The 16215-nt window shown below is 43.8% G+C and overlaps 2 protein-coding genes across 2 annotated transcripts in view; both read right to left on the reverse strand.

Annotated features, from left to right (window-relative positions):
* Positions 1 to 882, reverse strand: part of LOC142143339 (class I histocompatibility antigen, F10 alpha chain-like) — a 34385-nt gene extending 33503 nt beyond the window's left edge. Inside the window, exon 1 of the mRNA XM_075201105.1 lies at positions 763 to 882. Coding sequence (XP_075057206.1) covers positions 763 to 814 — 52 coding nt within the window. The 5' untranslated portion in view covers positions 815 to 882. The remainder of the gene's footprint in view (positions 1 to 762) is intronic.
* The window catches only part of LOC142143338 (major histocompatibility complex class I-related protein 1-like), a 719063-nt gene that overhangs the window by 279799 nt on the left and 423049 nt on the right, over positions 1 to 16215 (reverse strand). The gene's annotated exons all lie outside the window — the stretch shown is intronic.

The following is a 16215-nucleotide window of genomic DNA, read 5'->3' on the forward strand; positions in this document are numbered from 1 at the left end:
TACAAGCACTGCTGCCCATGTGCATGCTGGTGCTTGTAGTTCATTCATGGGCTGTCACATTTTGGCATTTTAACCCTGGTACCCACTGGCCAGGGAACCAGGTGAGACCCAGTGTTTCTCAGCATTGGACTGGTAAATGTTATTTGCCGAGCATGGCCATCTCTACCTTCACTATTCCCACGCTTGGTCTCCTGGCACCACAAGCTATAGGTAGTGCTAACTTCCTTGTCCAGACTTACACAACACAGCTAGTCACAGTGAGGACCCCTCAAGTTCATATTCTTCATCTTTAATACTACACTAGAATAGCACGTTCAGACTTTTATTATTTACTAGGACATCGGTGGTGTCCATGTATAGAGAGCGTGTATAAGGTGGATTTATTGTGTGTTATACCTGGTTAACGTTCAGATCTACCGGTAGATCTACCATCTATAGTAAATATATATATATATATATATATATAGTACTTTTTTACTGCACTTTGAGAGCTTTCTTTAGTTCCTCTATAAGGAGAAGCTGCCGTCACTGAAACACATTTTTTAATATACTTGTATATCAGCATGAATTGTGGGTATAAGTGCTAATGTCTAAGAGCAAGTAAACAATGAACAGAGGTAATGAAGTAGCATCGGAATGTAACCATTATAGGGATTATACTGACAATTACGTTATGTTACACAAAAGGAATCCCCTGACAATATGACATTAATAACCAACATATATATTAATATATAACTGATCCCCTCCCCACATACTCACCAGAATACACTCCTGAGACCCCCAGGATAAGCAGGAAGAGTTGGTACATCATCCTCCTGTATGTGATATATTGCAGGACCTGGAACTAACTGCACAACCCTCAGCAGTGAGAAACCAGTCAGTAATTATGTACAGGATGCCTGGTTCTCTGTGCCGATTGGATGGTGTTTGTGTTTTTGTCCAATAGCAAAATGAAATGGCTGATAATCAGCAGTTTCCAGGCAGAGGTTAGGAATACTCAGATAGAAAGTGAAAGTGAAACATTACAGGAATTACATTTCTAGGAACCAAGCACTGAGAGGCCAGATCATGTGTATAGTTTAGAGTAGAAATGAGCAAAGCTGCTGCAAATTTTGGAGCAAATAGAATTTGGCAGTTCCAGTGATACAAGCTCCACTGGTTTTTTTGCCACTTTTTTGTATTTGTATTTGCATTTCACAGAATATATAGTCTATAAAGAGCGTGAATGACAATCAATTCATTCTACTGTGTGCTGTGGTTGGAGAAGGACCAGAAATAAAAAAAATCATGGGAATTTCATGGGAAAATGCAGAATGTGGCAATTATTCTTCAGAGTATTGAGTTCAGATCATGTCCGTAACCGTTAAGAGTTCAATCACTATGGGAGTGTTAGCGGGGCTAGTTGCGTCTGAACATATATTTTTATATTTTTCCAAGATTTGGACCATAAAAGGATGCCAGCGGGGCCAACATGAATCTGTTAGCATATAGGCATCGCTTTGCTCCGTCTTCTTGTTCGTTTCCATGGCAACTGCTGTAAACACCGGTGGACTAGAAGGAAACCGTAAGTGGGACAGGACTCATCATCATCATCATCATTTATTTATATAGCGCCAACATATTCCGTAGCGCTTTACAATTGGGGACAAACATAATAAACTAATAAACAAACTGGGTAAAACAGACAAAGAGGTGAGAAGGCCGCTGCTCGCAAGCTTACAATCTATGGGACTCCAATGTCCGATTTGCGCTACTGCGTATGCTCAGACCCCGCTAACCGAAGTTTGGCTTCGCACCTTCACTTCCAGCCAGACATTGTCTAGAGCTGCGTACCGTTGCTCATGTAAGTCCCCAGACAGTTCCTTTACAGTGACCGAAGGCTCCTTATAGACTTGGGAGTCTGTGCCCACAACATAAACTGCACAGCTGTGCAGTATTGTAAAGTGCCTGCATCATATATATAACAGAGTTACAAGCCTGCTTGCATCTGCATATCTACATACAAGTGTGTACTGTATAACTGTATAGCCTGAATATTGATGTACTACAAGCAACCTGTTTACGTTACAAAACTGTTATGGCTTAACATCCACATTAATACTGCTGAACACCTTCAGTAACATTAGAAGGTATAGCCAACAGGTTATGGGCCCAGCACCGTGTGATAAAGTAAACTCTTAAAAGAAAAGAACGATAGCAAAAGTACAAGAGAATCAAAGAAAGCTTTTATTTTGGAAGAATAGTCCTTTATTCAGTACAAAAAGAAAAATGCACAGCACAGGCACCAGTATGATCTTTGCTAAATTGAAAGGTTCTGAGAATTATGCAACGTGGAAATTTGCAATGCAAGTGCAGTTAATGCGGGAGAAGTTGTGGAAAGTCACAGTAGATCCAGACGACAGTCCAAATGCTGAAAATATACAAATATAGAAGAAGATGGCGCTTGATTTATAAACATATACAGTTCACACATAAAGTTCTGAAAATAAAGTATACAGTTCGAGGATTTCTGTAAGTTATTGCTAAAAAGTTCCAAATGGTGTGCGGCTTATCCTCCGTTGTATATCAGAGCCACATCCACTCATCGAGATGATGTATATAAAAAATAAATAAATTAAAACATAGTGCAACCTGTATGTTTCAATTCAATGTGATATCAGCGATATCCCTTTAGAGCCCGTGCAAAAAATATTATAATGCACAACCACAACGTGATATATATCCATTTTTGGCCCCTCTTGGGTATACATTTACTAATAAAAGATGAATACTGCGCATAGTAGATAAGTCAGCCTTTCAATGGGTTCTTTTTATCCAATTCACTACAGGACTTCACTCCACCATAATGCAAAACATGGAGAGAAAAAATGCCTCATAGTATAAAACCATTATACAATTTATTGAGACAAGTATAGAACAAAGATAAATATTACAACTACAGCCAACGATCACATATCTGGGGGTAAATGTATCAATATGCGGGTTCTTCAACACCCGCGTGTTCAGCCTCTTCCGCGATTAAATTTCAAGCGGCGCTGCATTGTAAAGGGATGGACCCTTACCCTCAGTCTATTTCAAACAAGCGTGTAGATAAATGTAGAATCTCCGGAAACAACGTCCCGAGCAGCCGGCTCGAGATCCACACGTTGCGAAGAGACGGAGACTACAAGGAGCTCAGAAATCCTCGAACTGTATACTTTATTTTCAGACCTTTATGTGTGAACTGTATATGTTTGTACCTCAAGCGCCATCTTCTTCTATATTTGTATATTTTGTGTATGATACTTTGGGCTAGATTTACTATCAGGCGTGTTTGTAAAGCCGCCGACTTTCGGCGGGTTTGCCGGCGGTTTAGCCATCGCCGGATTTACTAACGCTAAACCCGCCATCCAAACGGCCAGAAATGATGTTTTCAAACCCGCCTCTGTATAAAGCGCCGTGACGGTTTCAACAATGCTCCACATACAAACAGCCGGATTTACTATTAGGGGGTTTATAAAGGCGCCGGAAAACCGCCATTCAAAAGACCAAAATGAAAGCGCTGCTTGTGAGCGGCGAGATTGTTCAAACAGTGTGTTGTTTGAGGTATTTGGTCAATCTGAACAGAAGGGAAAGGGCCATTTCATGTACAAAGTTTGTCCCTTTGGGATTGTATATGTTAAAAGGCCAGTGTCTTGTAATGGCAGTGTAATTTGGGTTTCTTTTTCTCTTCTGTTTTCCCACGATGCAATTTTTTTACTAAGTTCAACATTTGTTTAATATTGCAACAAATCCCTTAACAGAGTGTAAAAGCAATTTTAACTGTACTCAATAAAGAATGGGTTTCTGGCTGATGACTCCTCTGCTGCATCCTCACACATCTGCACAGCACAAATTCAGGCACAAACCCACTAGTAGAGGTGTGTTATAGCGTACATTTGTACTTTGGTAAACCAGGTTCAGCTTACTAGAATAATCTGGTGGGGTGGTTATGTATGCACCTGAAAAGGGGTCTGATATTATCCTGGCTGGCTGTTTTATACATAATCTAGCATTACATCAATTTACCCCACCGATTAGTGCAGTACACACTGAAGCAGAAGGGGTCTGTGTCACATCTGGTGATGTGCAGAGCACAGAGGGCGGAAGGCAGATTAGAGTCCGTCTCATTACAAACTACTACACAATAGGAAAAACATTTATTTCTCTAAAATGTGTTTGATGTGAGTGCAATGTTTGTGACAGTCAGAGGGCAATGTGTAAATGATTTGAGTGCCTAGTTTTTTAAAACATCACTATACTCTTGTTTAATTAGCAGAAAATAAACACTGACACCATAGAAATTTAACTGCATTTATTGCAGTACAACACAATAAATAATAAAGGATAATGCTTATACAAAGTAAAAAAAGCATGAGGCAATAGTCATGTGTTAGCGCTAGCGACGCCTTTTTGCTTGCATATCGCTATGTTTTGCCCCACTCTGTCCTCTCCCTGGCCCACCCCTGGTGCGAGCACCTCTCCTTGGAGGAGTACTCTGTGCCGATGTGCTTGGCGTACTAGCGGTACTTGTGGTGGCCGAGGAAAAGGGTGCAGGCAAGCGGGCAATGAGTTCTTGCTGCAGTTGGCCTGCCAGCCGGGTCAGGTTCGCATTCCCCTCGCGAACGGAGGAATTTAATGCCTCCACAGCCCCAGTCATTTGGGCCATCTGCAGATTGGATTGCTCCCAGGCATTAGCCAGACGATTGATTGCAGCAGGAATTTGGCTATTTGTGCGGTGTATCCGCCTCAACTGGGCCGCAATTTGGGAAATGTTGTGAGTTTGGCTCTCCATGAAGACTGATTGCTGCTGCTGGAAAGCACCAATAGACTGCGCCATTTCACGGGCTGGGTCCATACTCTGAGGTGCCGGCTGCTGGTGTGCTGGGGCTTCAGCAGGGCCAGGTGCAACATCCTGGAAACCAGACACAGGGGCATCCACTGTTTCCAGGGTGATTATGGTTTGCTCATCTGGCTCAGGGGACATTTGGAGGGACTCCACCTGAGGTGCCTGGTATGAAGAGGGCCCTGTGTATGAAAATGACGGTAAGTATATAGGATATAATATGTTTGTATATTGCATTCTGAACACTTGATAGGAAAGAATAATCTTTACAAACTACAGATTGTTTCACAATTTTTGCATTAATGATTTATTGTCCTATGCTACCTGCTTAAGGATGCACATATTATCCTTTTAATACCCAGTATCATATGAACTATGTATGGTTGAGGGGGCTAAAAAAGCATAGTATTTGTAACCTACAAATATTGTGATTTATTACGCAATATCTGGCTAGACCGTGCCTTGGGGTACACAAATCCTATTTCAGTCCTCCCTCTGTGTAGTACATGCTGGGTATTTTGACTTAACTGCGTGTGTAAAAAAGTGAAGACGTTGCCTATAGCAACCAATCAGATTTGAGCTCTCTTTTTGTAGAATGCAATAAATAAAGTAAAGGTATATTCAGATTGGTTGCTCTAGCCAACATCTCAGTTTAGTAAATGTAGCCCTAAGGTCGCATAGCACACCATATTTTAATAAAAAAAAATTTGCCAGCAACATTTCCACAGAAAAACAATTAACTCCATTATTTAGCACAAAAACATAAATCACACACCTGCTTGCTCTTCTGTGGCCGAATCACTGACTGAAGGTGGAGGTGTAGCTGTAGGAATGGGACTCAACTGTGGTCCAGGTGAATCTGGATGTATTAGAAAAAGCATACAATGTATTTGCAGCAAAAAGCCTTTTACAAATAATAAATCTTTGGAAGACATGTGTTTGCACATTAAAAAACAGTTATAAACAAAATTATTGCCCTTTACATACTGATTGAGTAAAAAAGACACTTTTGCAATAAAAAAACATTTTCAATATTGTTAGCTTAAAAAGGACAAATCACTCACCAACTCCTTGGGCAAACGAGGGCGAATCTGTGTCTTGCACATTAATTCCCTCCACTATTTCACGGGGCATTATCTGCCGCAGCTCCTCCTCATAGCTGGTATATTCAACGCGAAGAGGGGGGCCACCACCCGTGCGTCTTGTGGACCTCCTTTCCTGGGCCATTTTTTCCTTCAACCTCCTCTTAATGTCCGAAAATCTCTTGCGGCAGTGCGCCACTGTCCTCTTTAGTGGGCCCACCGCGTTAACAGCGCCGCACACTCTCCCCCACAATTGGTGGCGCCGCCTTAGCGGAGTCCGGGCTGCCAGGTTCCCCAAGATCACCTCGTAGCAGGGAATGATATTGTGCACCAACACACAATTCTCATCATGTGAGAAGCGCACATTCCTCCCTGTCTTGGTCTTCCTGCTCTGTCCTGTCTCCTCAACCTCTCCCTCTCCCTCCTCTGACCCCTCAACCTCCATCTCCCTCTCCTCAGCCTCTGCTCCCCTCCTATCTCTGGACATTTTTACCCAGAAGACAGAAAAACACAAAACACTGAAGGACTTACAAACACAAAGAACAAACTACACTACCTACAGACACACTCTCCACACAGTCACACACAAGTAACACAGACAGAGGACAAGTCAAATACAAAAAATACAAGACAGAAAATAAATGAGAAAATAAATGTACAAAACAGGAAAAAACCACAGGACTACTCACACTTCAATCAGATATCGCTCCACCAATCCACCAAACACCAACTCTCAGCAAACCACTATCCTCCAAACTCCTCTCACAAAACTCCTCTAAACCCTATCAGAGAAAAAAGTGTCAGGCCAGTGGTTTATATAGGGCTTGTGATGTCAAATCTCCTGAGTTTGAAAATAGCCAATAGTAACAGGCCAGGAGACAGGTGTAATTTTCAAAAAAACCGCCTTTACACAAAAGCGCCGTCATTTAAAGCAAAAGCGCCATGTTCTATTCAAAGCCGCCGGCGGCTTTGAGCATTACATCCCGCCGTTACATCGCCGGCGGCTTCAAATTGAAGCTGAAATGCGCCCATTAGTAAATCCGGCTGTTTGCAATGCAAACACGCCGGAAAACCGCCGCGATGCATGGCGGTTTGAAGCCGCCATGCATTACGCCTGATAGTAAATCTAGCCCTTTGTGTACACATAGGGGATTGTGTATAATAGGCTGAAGGGCTGCATTTGGTTAAAAGATTGCACAGGTTGACTCATACCATTTTGTGTAAGACAGTCCAAATGCTGATGACGTGAATAGAGCCATGGGCAACATAGGTGGATGACGAGGAAGTCGCAATGGCGATGCTGTAGAATCTCACACCAGAGTATGATTTCCTAGCTTTGGAGTCCAACGATACCAAGTTAACAACAGAAATCGTGAGAGCTAAACTGCTGCAGTTCAAACAGAGAATTTCTGTTGAGGCAAATGCTGAGAGTACCGCTCTACTCACAGAAGGTGCGAAGTCCAAGAAGCCCAAGTGCAAATGCTTCATATGTCATAAGATGGGGACATCTAAATGCAGACTAAAAGTTTAAAGTGGTTTGCAACAGAAAAAACGTGAAAAACCTACTGAGTCAGCATGGAATGTAACAGATAGTAATAAGAAAGACTGCAGGTCTATGGACTCGAGGGCCACAAGACATTTTTGGTGCAATCAGGATTGGTTGAGTTTTTTGAAACCATAACATCCAGTTACAGTAAAAGGAATCGGTGGAAAAGTTCTTACTGTAACAAAAGTCGGGACTATCGCGGTCCGCCTGAATATAAAAGGTGAAACTATCGTCATAAATATCCAAGACGTCTTGTATGTACCAGAGTTGGGAACCATCCTTATCGCTATAAGCATCCTTGAGAGAAAAAGTTATGAGGTCAAATTCACAGAAGGCAGATGTGTGGTTGAAAACCAGAAAGGTACTGTTATTGCAACAGCAACTAGGTGTAACCAGTTTTATGTCCTAGACACCGAAGAATGTCATGCGATGGCAGCTTTAGATAACAGTCAATCAATGGAGCTGTTTCATAGGAGATTGTGTCATCTAGGATATGACAATGTCCAGAAGCTCCCTGATGGGATGGTGATAGGGATCACTGGGAACAGTTCTGAGAGACCGACATGCGAGAGCTGCATAAAGAGTAAGCAAACTCATTGCCCCTTACTCAAGTCAGCAGCTATAGCTGAAGCACCCCTAGTTCTAGTGCATACTGATGTGCGTGGCCCAATGGAGGTGAATTCAGTCAGTGGCTACAGATATTTTCTGACACTCACTGATGACGCAACTAGGATGACTCATGTCTTCTACATAAAAGCTAAGAGTGAAGTCGTAGGGAAAATTGAGGAATACAAGAGCCTTGTAGAGACTCAAACGGGTCTGAAACTAAAAGTCTTGAGATCCAACAATGGCGGAGAATACGACAATGGGACTTTATCAGAATTCTTAAGAACATATTGCATACAGCACCAATTAACAATTGCCTACACACCAGAACAGAACAGTGTGAGTGAACGAGCTAACAGAACAATTGTTGAACGAGCAAGGACTATGTTGAATGACGCAGGTCTGAATAAAAAGCGCCCATAGTAGCTGTTAAAGGTAAAACGCTACTGGAGGCGTGGTCCGGTAAAAAGCCAAGTGTCAGCCATCTTTGTGAATTCAGCTGTAAGGTATATGCCGGCGGTTCCCAAACTGTGCGCCGTGGCTCCCAGGGGTGCCGCGGGCCAGCCATAAAAAAAAGAAAGAGCACATAAACTTACGAATCCGCCGGGCGCCGGGACCCAGCAGCCTCCTCTCTCCCGCAGCTGTCACTGAATATCGACGTCAGTGACAGCTGCGGGAGAGAGGAGGCTGCTGGGTCCCGGCACTCGGCGGATTGCTAAGTTTATGTGCTCTTTCTTTTTTTATGGCTGGGAGAAGCGGAGGAGGACAGCGGGCAGCAGAGGAGGACAGCGGGCAGCAGAGGAGGACAGCGGGCAGCAGAGGAGGACAGCGAGCAGCAGAGGAGGACAGCGGGCAGCAGAGGAGGACAGCGGGAAGCAGAGGAGGACAGCGGGAAGCAGAGGAGGACATAGGGCAGAAGAGGAGGACAGAGGGCAGCAGAGGAGGACAGAGGGCAGCAGAGGAGGACATAGGGCAGCAGAGGAGAACAGAGGGCAGCAGAGGGGGACAGAGGGCAGCAGAGGGGGACAGCGGGAAGCAGAGGAGGACAGCGGGAAGCAAAGGAGGACAGCGGAAAGCAGAGGAGGACAGAGGGCAGCAGAGGAGGAAAGAGGGCAGCAGAGGGGGACAGAGGGCAGCAGAGGGGGACAGCGGGAAGCAGAGGAGGACAGCGGGAAGCAAAGGAGGACAGCGGAAAGCAGAGGAGGACAGAGGGCAGCAGAGGAGGAAAGAGGGCAGCAGAGGGGGACAGAGGGCAGCAGAGGGGGACAGCGGGAAGCAGAGGAGGACAGCGGGAAGCAAAGGAGGACAGCGGAAAGCAGAGGAGGACAGAGGGCAGCAGAGGAGGACAGAGGGCAGCAGAGGGGGACAGCGGGGCAGCAGAGGGGGGCAGCGGGCAGCAGAGTGACAGAGGGCAGCAGAGTGACAGGGCTGCAGAGTGACAGAGGGCTGCAGAGGGGGGCAGCGTGACAGAGGGGGCAGAGTGTCTGGGGGCAGAGTGCCTGGATGCAGAGGGGTCAGTGTGACAGAGGGCAGAGGAGGGGGACAGAGGGCAGAGGAGGGGGACAGCGTGACAGAGGGTAGAGGAAGGGGACAGCGTGACAGAGGGCAGAGGAGGGGGACAGTGTGACAGTGGAGTAGTGGAACAGCAACCACAAGAAAAGTTAGTGACAATGGACGTTCAGGCTGCAGAAAGCGTGTCTGAGTCAGAAAATGTAATTGCAGATACCCAACCGGAAAACAGAAGTTCTACGAGGAGTAACAAAGGTATTCCCCCTTGGAGATATAGCGAGGAGTACGCTAATCTAGCCTTTTGTGAACCGTAAAACATTGAAGAGGCAAAATCAAGTGACGACTGGGAACAGTGGAAAATGGCCATTGATACAAAGTTGACAGCTCTGGATGACAATCATACATTGACTGTAGTTGGCAGGCCGGATAACCACAAAATGATCTGGAACAAGTGGGTCTTTTGTAAGAAAGTGAATGCGGACAGTACCATCGCACGCTATAAAGCCCTTCTTGTTGCCAATGGTTACTGGCAATTGTAGTACTACAAGACGACAGAAGGAAGACGGTCATAGAAAGGCAAGTATAGAACAGGGTAATATAGAGGGGGCACAGAGATAGATATGGAGGGGCCACAGAGAGTGATGAGTTTCGGGGGGCACAGGGAGTGATATGGAGGGGGCACAAAGAGCGATATGAAGGGGGCACAGAGAGTGATATGGAGGGGGAACAGAGAGTGATATGGAGCGTGCACAGAGAGTGATATGGCAGAGGCACAGGGAGAGATATGGAAGGGGGCACAGGGAGAGATATGGAGGGGGCACAGGGAGAGATATGGAGGGGGCACAGGGAGAGATATGGAGGGGGCACAGAGAGTGATATAGAGTGGGCACAGAGAGAGATGATGGGGCACAGAGAGTGATATAGAGTGGGCACAGAGAGAGATGATGGGGCACAGAGAGTGATATGTTGGGGGCACAGAGAGAGATATGGCAGAGGCACAGGGAGAGATATGGAGGGGGGCACACAGTGTGATATGGGTGGGGTCACAGTGTGATGAATTAGGGCATAGTGTGATGAATTAGGGCAAAGTGCGATGAAGGAGAGTGCAGTGTGATGAAGGGGGCTGCACTGTGATTTTCGAGGAGCAAAAGTGGGAATTAGTTAAAGGGAATAATAGAAGCAGGAACGGGAATAGGTAGACAGGATGAAGGAGTAAGGGAGGAGCGAGACAAACAGCATCTGAGGCACAGGGGAGAGCAGGTAGGGAGGGAGAGAGGGGTATACCTGCAAGGAATATAGGGGCACATAGGAACAGAGAAAGGAAACAGATAAGATAAAGATAAAGGGTAACATGGAAGATATAAGGGATATATTTTGGATAGTCTTATTATACTATTATGGAGATATGAGGGAAAATCTAAGTACAGAAAGGAGACACGGGTTAGAGTTAGAGGGACACAGAGGAAAGTTATTGTACACAGAAGAGGTGGAGGACACAGGGAGGATAGCCTTGCATCATTTATTGTTTTATAATATACTATAAAGTGTTAAAATTAATATATAATTTATTTCACTGTTTCAAAATCCCTAAACCTTCGGGGGGCCTAGGCTGCCCCCAGGCCCCCACCCCCGTTCATTACAAAATTCCATACCAGTACTTCTAAATTTCCACTTCGACCACTGATCTAGGTGATAACATTTCTCATATGAACCCGGGATTACCTAGTGACAGTCTCTTCATTTCAATTTGAATAGCACTGCCACCTAGTGGTCAAAAGGGGGAATCTGGAGCCTTGCAGGCATAATGCATAATGTCTGATATATGACTGATTAATGCCCTCAAAGTTATAGTCAGTATAGAACACTTGGTGGTATATTAACTAAGCTGCGTTCTGACGAACCATCAATTCTTGGTGCTTTGTGGTCAGTATTAAAGTCAAAGCCCATCGGGTGTTGTCTTTAATAAAATTACCGTTTTAAGAAAATGACTTAATCGGCGCTTCAAAAAGACGTCATATTAAAAACAAATGTTTCAGTCTGTGATACCCAACTAAGCTGAATGTATAAATTGAAGGTCAAAATGTATTCTTTACGGACCCAGGCATGGTGATGTATACTTACACAATCATCTGTCGCCCCCAGATTCACCCAATCATAATTAGTCTGGCCAGGCTTATTATTGGCTAACAAATATGTCCTGTTTGGTCTTCGCAAAATACAATGATGTAGATACATTACAGAAGTTCCTGTTTCAACATTTGTTGCACAATTCAAGGTACATTTTAAAAGGGTCTGGTCTGGCCAAAGAAAATCACTGACCTTAATGTCAAATTAGTCTTATTGATCATTAATGAATAATCAATGTTTTTTGAATGTTCATTCCTGATATTTACCTTTGTTACTTAAATTTTTTTGCTTATTATTTGTTTCACACAGGTGTCATCAAACACAGGTGGCACTCGTTGAGATTGATGTTGATTTCAATAAAGCTTAGACAACTGTTTTTTTGTACTGTATGACCGTGTCGGACTTTGCTTCGACCTCTGTGATACTGCACTACATTGGGATGGCCTTGCAGAGCCCCCCTCCCCCTAATTCCTTGAAGGGTTATTTTGAATTCTAGTGGTTGGTTCCTCCGCTGATGTTCTACATTATGGTCAATAGGATGTCCATGCTTACGTTTATCTCTCGCATTGCCCATATATGTCGCATTAAATTAGTCTCCTGGAATGTTGTTGGACTTAATTCCTCAATAAAAAGAGTTGCAGCTGACTTCAAGAAATTCATCCAGGTGTTATTTTTCTACAGAACACCTATTGGGGGGGGGGGGGGGGGGGTTCGGCTTCACTCTTATCGCCATTTGGGTTGGCGACTGAAAAGTGCTGATATACAATCTAAATTGAGGTGAGTGGCTATTCTATTCCACTAAGACCTACCATACACGTTAGGGGACAGCATAATAGACCCAAAGTGGTTCTTTCTTATCCAGGATATTAGAACTCTATCAAACTATCCATGGAAATCACTCCCATTTCCAGTCCTTTAACGTTCCTCACACAATCCTAATCCTAATACCCCATAAAGACCCTCAACTCATATCTTTTTATTGTCCCACAACCCTACTTAATGTGGACATGATCTTGGCAAAAAAAGATGGCACTGCTGCCTGGTTTGCTTACAGATCACCAGATGAGGTTTGTAACTGGAAGACATTTAGTAAAAAACAGTTGCTCATTCCCAATTACATGTTGCTCAGTTTGGATACTAATAAAGCTCATGATAATGTACTGTGGGGCACCTGTTTAAAGTTATTGGGCCTGATTCATTAAGGATCTTAACTTGAGAAACTTCTTATTTCAGTCTCCTGGACAAAACCATGTTACAATGCAAGGGGTGCAAATTAGTATTCTGTTTTGCACATAAGTTAAATACTGACTGTTTTTTCATGTAGCACACAAATATCAACTTTAAATTTCAGTGTACAAATAAGCTATCAAGTATTTGTGTGTTACATGAAAAAACAGGCAGTATTTAACTTCTCCCCTTCTCTATAACTTAGCATAGTGTCACCTGATAGGCTGACATCCTACCTTCGGGTGACCTCCAGGACCAGGTGTGTTCCACAGATGTCCAGTTCCCTGGCCACAGCACCATCAACCCCATATAGGGTTTGAAAGGTTCAGTGTTGCTCTCTTTTCTCTTACTGCCACTTGAGTATTTCAAGCCAATAGCAATGCTGTAAATGTAATTCCCTGTCAACTTTCAATTCATGCAAGGGACGCTCACATGGGAGGGGACCGACAACACCACTATGTGTGGGAAACAATTCCATTCTTGGTAAGAATGAGGACTGCGATTCTGAACACTTAAAGCCATGGGGAGAAACACCAGCTTGCGGGTAACATTGGACTCTAGTTGAGTAGGTCTATATGTTCCAACATAAATTATTATTTGCCACCTAAAGGCATATTCTAATATTTAGGCGGAGTTGTATTTTAACATTTTTTGCCTGTGTATTTCTATGGGGATGTGCAGGGAAACTTCAGGTAAAATTATTTGTTTTTTGTTTTGATTTTTATCTTCAATACTCTCCCCACCTTGTGCAACCAGGTTTCGGAGATGTTCACTCATATCATTGTCTGCAGCCGAGGATATATCAGGCACAACAACTTAATAACTCTCACATTTAAAGGGTGTGTGTGAGTGTGAAAAGCACTGGGCCAATCCCCCACAGTAAAAAACTTGCATTCTTGTGTACACCATCGACAGAAGTGTAGACTGCCTGCTCAAAGAAGTGTGACATATCTCCCGGCAGGCAGAACAGAAGTCCTTAGTTTCAGGAAAGAGCGATAGTGCCCTAAAAGCACTAGATACATAGTGGAAGGTATGTAGTGGAAGGTATGTAGCTGTAATAATGAAACAGGCAAATATGAAAAAATAATGTTTCAAAGAAAGACAAAAATTGAAAACACACACAAAACACATATACAAGCAGAGGGACACCTTGTCTCAGAATAGTTACAATTAACCTGTGTAGCCGCATACTATTACTACCGTTAGTGAGAATATACAGTGCCACTCCCAACCTTGGCTCCATGGGAATTACCTTTGCTGCAGATCAAGGGTTGGCTAAAATCTAGTCAAGCCCAGGTGTGCCAATTGAGCATTTAGATAGAGAGATTTTATATTATATATATTATTAATAATAATGGAACCAACAAATAAATGTTCATATTATGCCACACAGTAGTGCCCCAGTTCAATTTATGCCACAAATCATATTATGCCACATAATAATGTCTCCAAATCATATTATGCAACAAATTAGTGCCCACAAACAATATTATGCCACAGAGTACTGCCCCCAATTCATATTATGCCAAGAACAGGCTACCCCCCCCAGGTAAAAAGGGAACATTGTCAAGTTTGTTAAAAAAAAGCAAAAAAAAAAATTACAATAAAATAAAGTAAATGTGACTTACCTCTGCTTCATCTACTCTCTGTGGTCGGCTGGGCAGGGTCCTCGCAGCTCCTGTACGCTGCCAGCATCGCAACGTCATGACGTGTGCGACTCTTAAAGGTGCAGGTGACTTGCGCTTTGCTAATTTTGGACTTGCGTGGGTCCCACCTAAATAGAAAAGGGCAGGGGCAAATTGGGAACTTAAAGTGGCCCTGGAAAAAAAGCCTGAAACTGGCATCATGTAGACGGGCCACATAAATGTTAGGTGGGGCCCAGTATATGTGTGCACCTATTGTATGTACCTGAGTATGTGTGTCCTTTTCTTGTTGGTTTCCTGATCTGTGGCTGCCGGAGTCTTTAGCTTAGTTGCTGCTTGTCTGGATCCTGCAATCTTGGGAGTCCCTCCAGCCCCAACATTAATATAATATATTCACTTTTGATAAATAGATCTATTTCTCTCCAACCAGCCCCGACATGAAATTAATAGTATCTGCATGTAATAAATAAACCTATTTCCCTACCTCCAAACAGGTCTAGCAATAAATAGAATTTAAGCGTAATAAGTATAACCATTTCCCACAACCATCCTGGCATTAAATAATTCACATTCACATTTAATAAAATGCCCTTCTGCCCAAACTTAACCCCATATTCAATTATTAGCCCTAAACCACTCCAGGATTAAAGGTCCTGTCACCTCATCTTAAATTAATAGGCCCCACTATTAAATTAAATTGTCCCGCCATAACCCCACAAATAAAATTGCACACATTAGCCACCACCTACCTCACACCCACGTTATTTTACCACAAGTCCCCCTGCCCTCACCCCTCATTTCACTTATAACAGCCACCTCCTGTCCTCACCCCTATTTCACTTATAACAAGCCCCCCCTGTCCTCACTCCCATTACATTGCCACAAGCCCCATTGCCCACACACAGATAACACACACATTACCATAACACACACACATTACCATAACACACACACACAAACACACAAATTCATTTCTCATACACACTGACTCACCCCCCCTCTCTCATACACACATTTCTCACACACACACACACACACACACACACAAATACATTTATCATACACATTGACACACATTCTCTCTCATACATACTGACACACATCTTACCTTTCCTGCTTTGCTTCCTCCATGACAGTGTGGGTAGGGGACGTGTCTGCTCTGACTGACTGAGTGACTGTGTCAGCCAATCAGAGCATAGCAGAGGGGGTGATGGGAGATAGTGAGGAGTTCCTGCCTGAGCAGGTAGCTCCTCTGCTTTACCAGCAGCACAGGCTGCTACTACTCTTGCCTCTCCATGGGGGCCCTGGTGATTGCATTCTGGCCCCGTCTCCTAGCGAAAGGGGGTGGGGCCATCGGACAGTGGGGTATACCGGGTATTTTCCGGGACCCCGCCGGGCCAGTCCGACACTGATTGTAAACTTACTCTAAAAGTTTGTTTTTATAAGCTTGGATAAAAAAATTGATAACTGCATTAAAAAATTGTGAGTTGGGGGCGTGGCTTATTATCTGTAGCTGACGGACCTGCACCTACACTGCTCTTGCATAAACTTTGTATTATCCAACTGCATCAGGGTTCTCCCACTCCCAAATTCACCCCACACCACATA

Source organism: Mixophyes fleayi, chromosome 3 (assembly GCF_038048845.1).
Source record: "Mixophyes fleayi isolate aMixFle1 chromosome 3, aMixFle1.hap1, whole genome shotgun sequence".
Lineage (NCBI taxonomy): Eukaryota > Metazoa > Chordata > Amphibia > Anura > Limnodynastidae > Mixophyes > Mixophyes fleayi.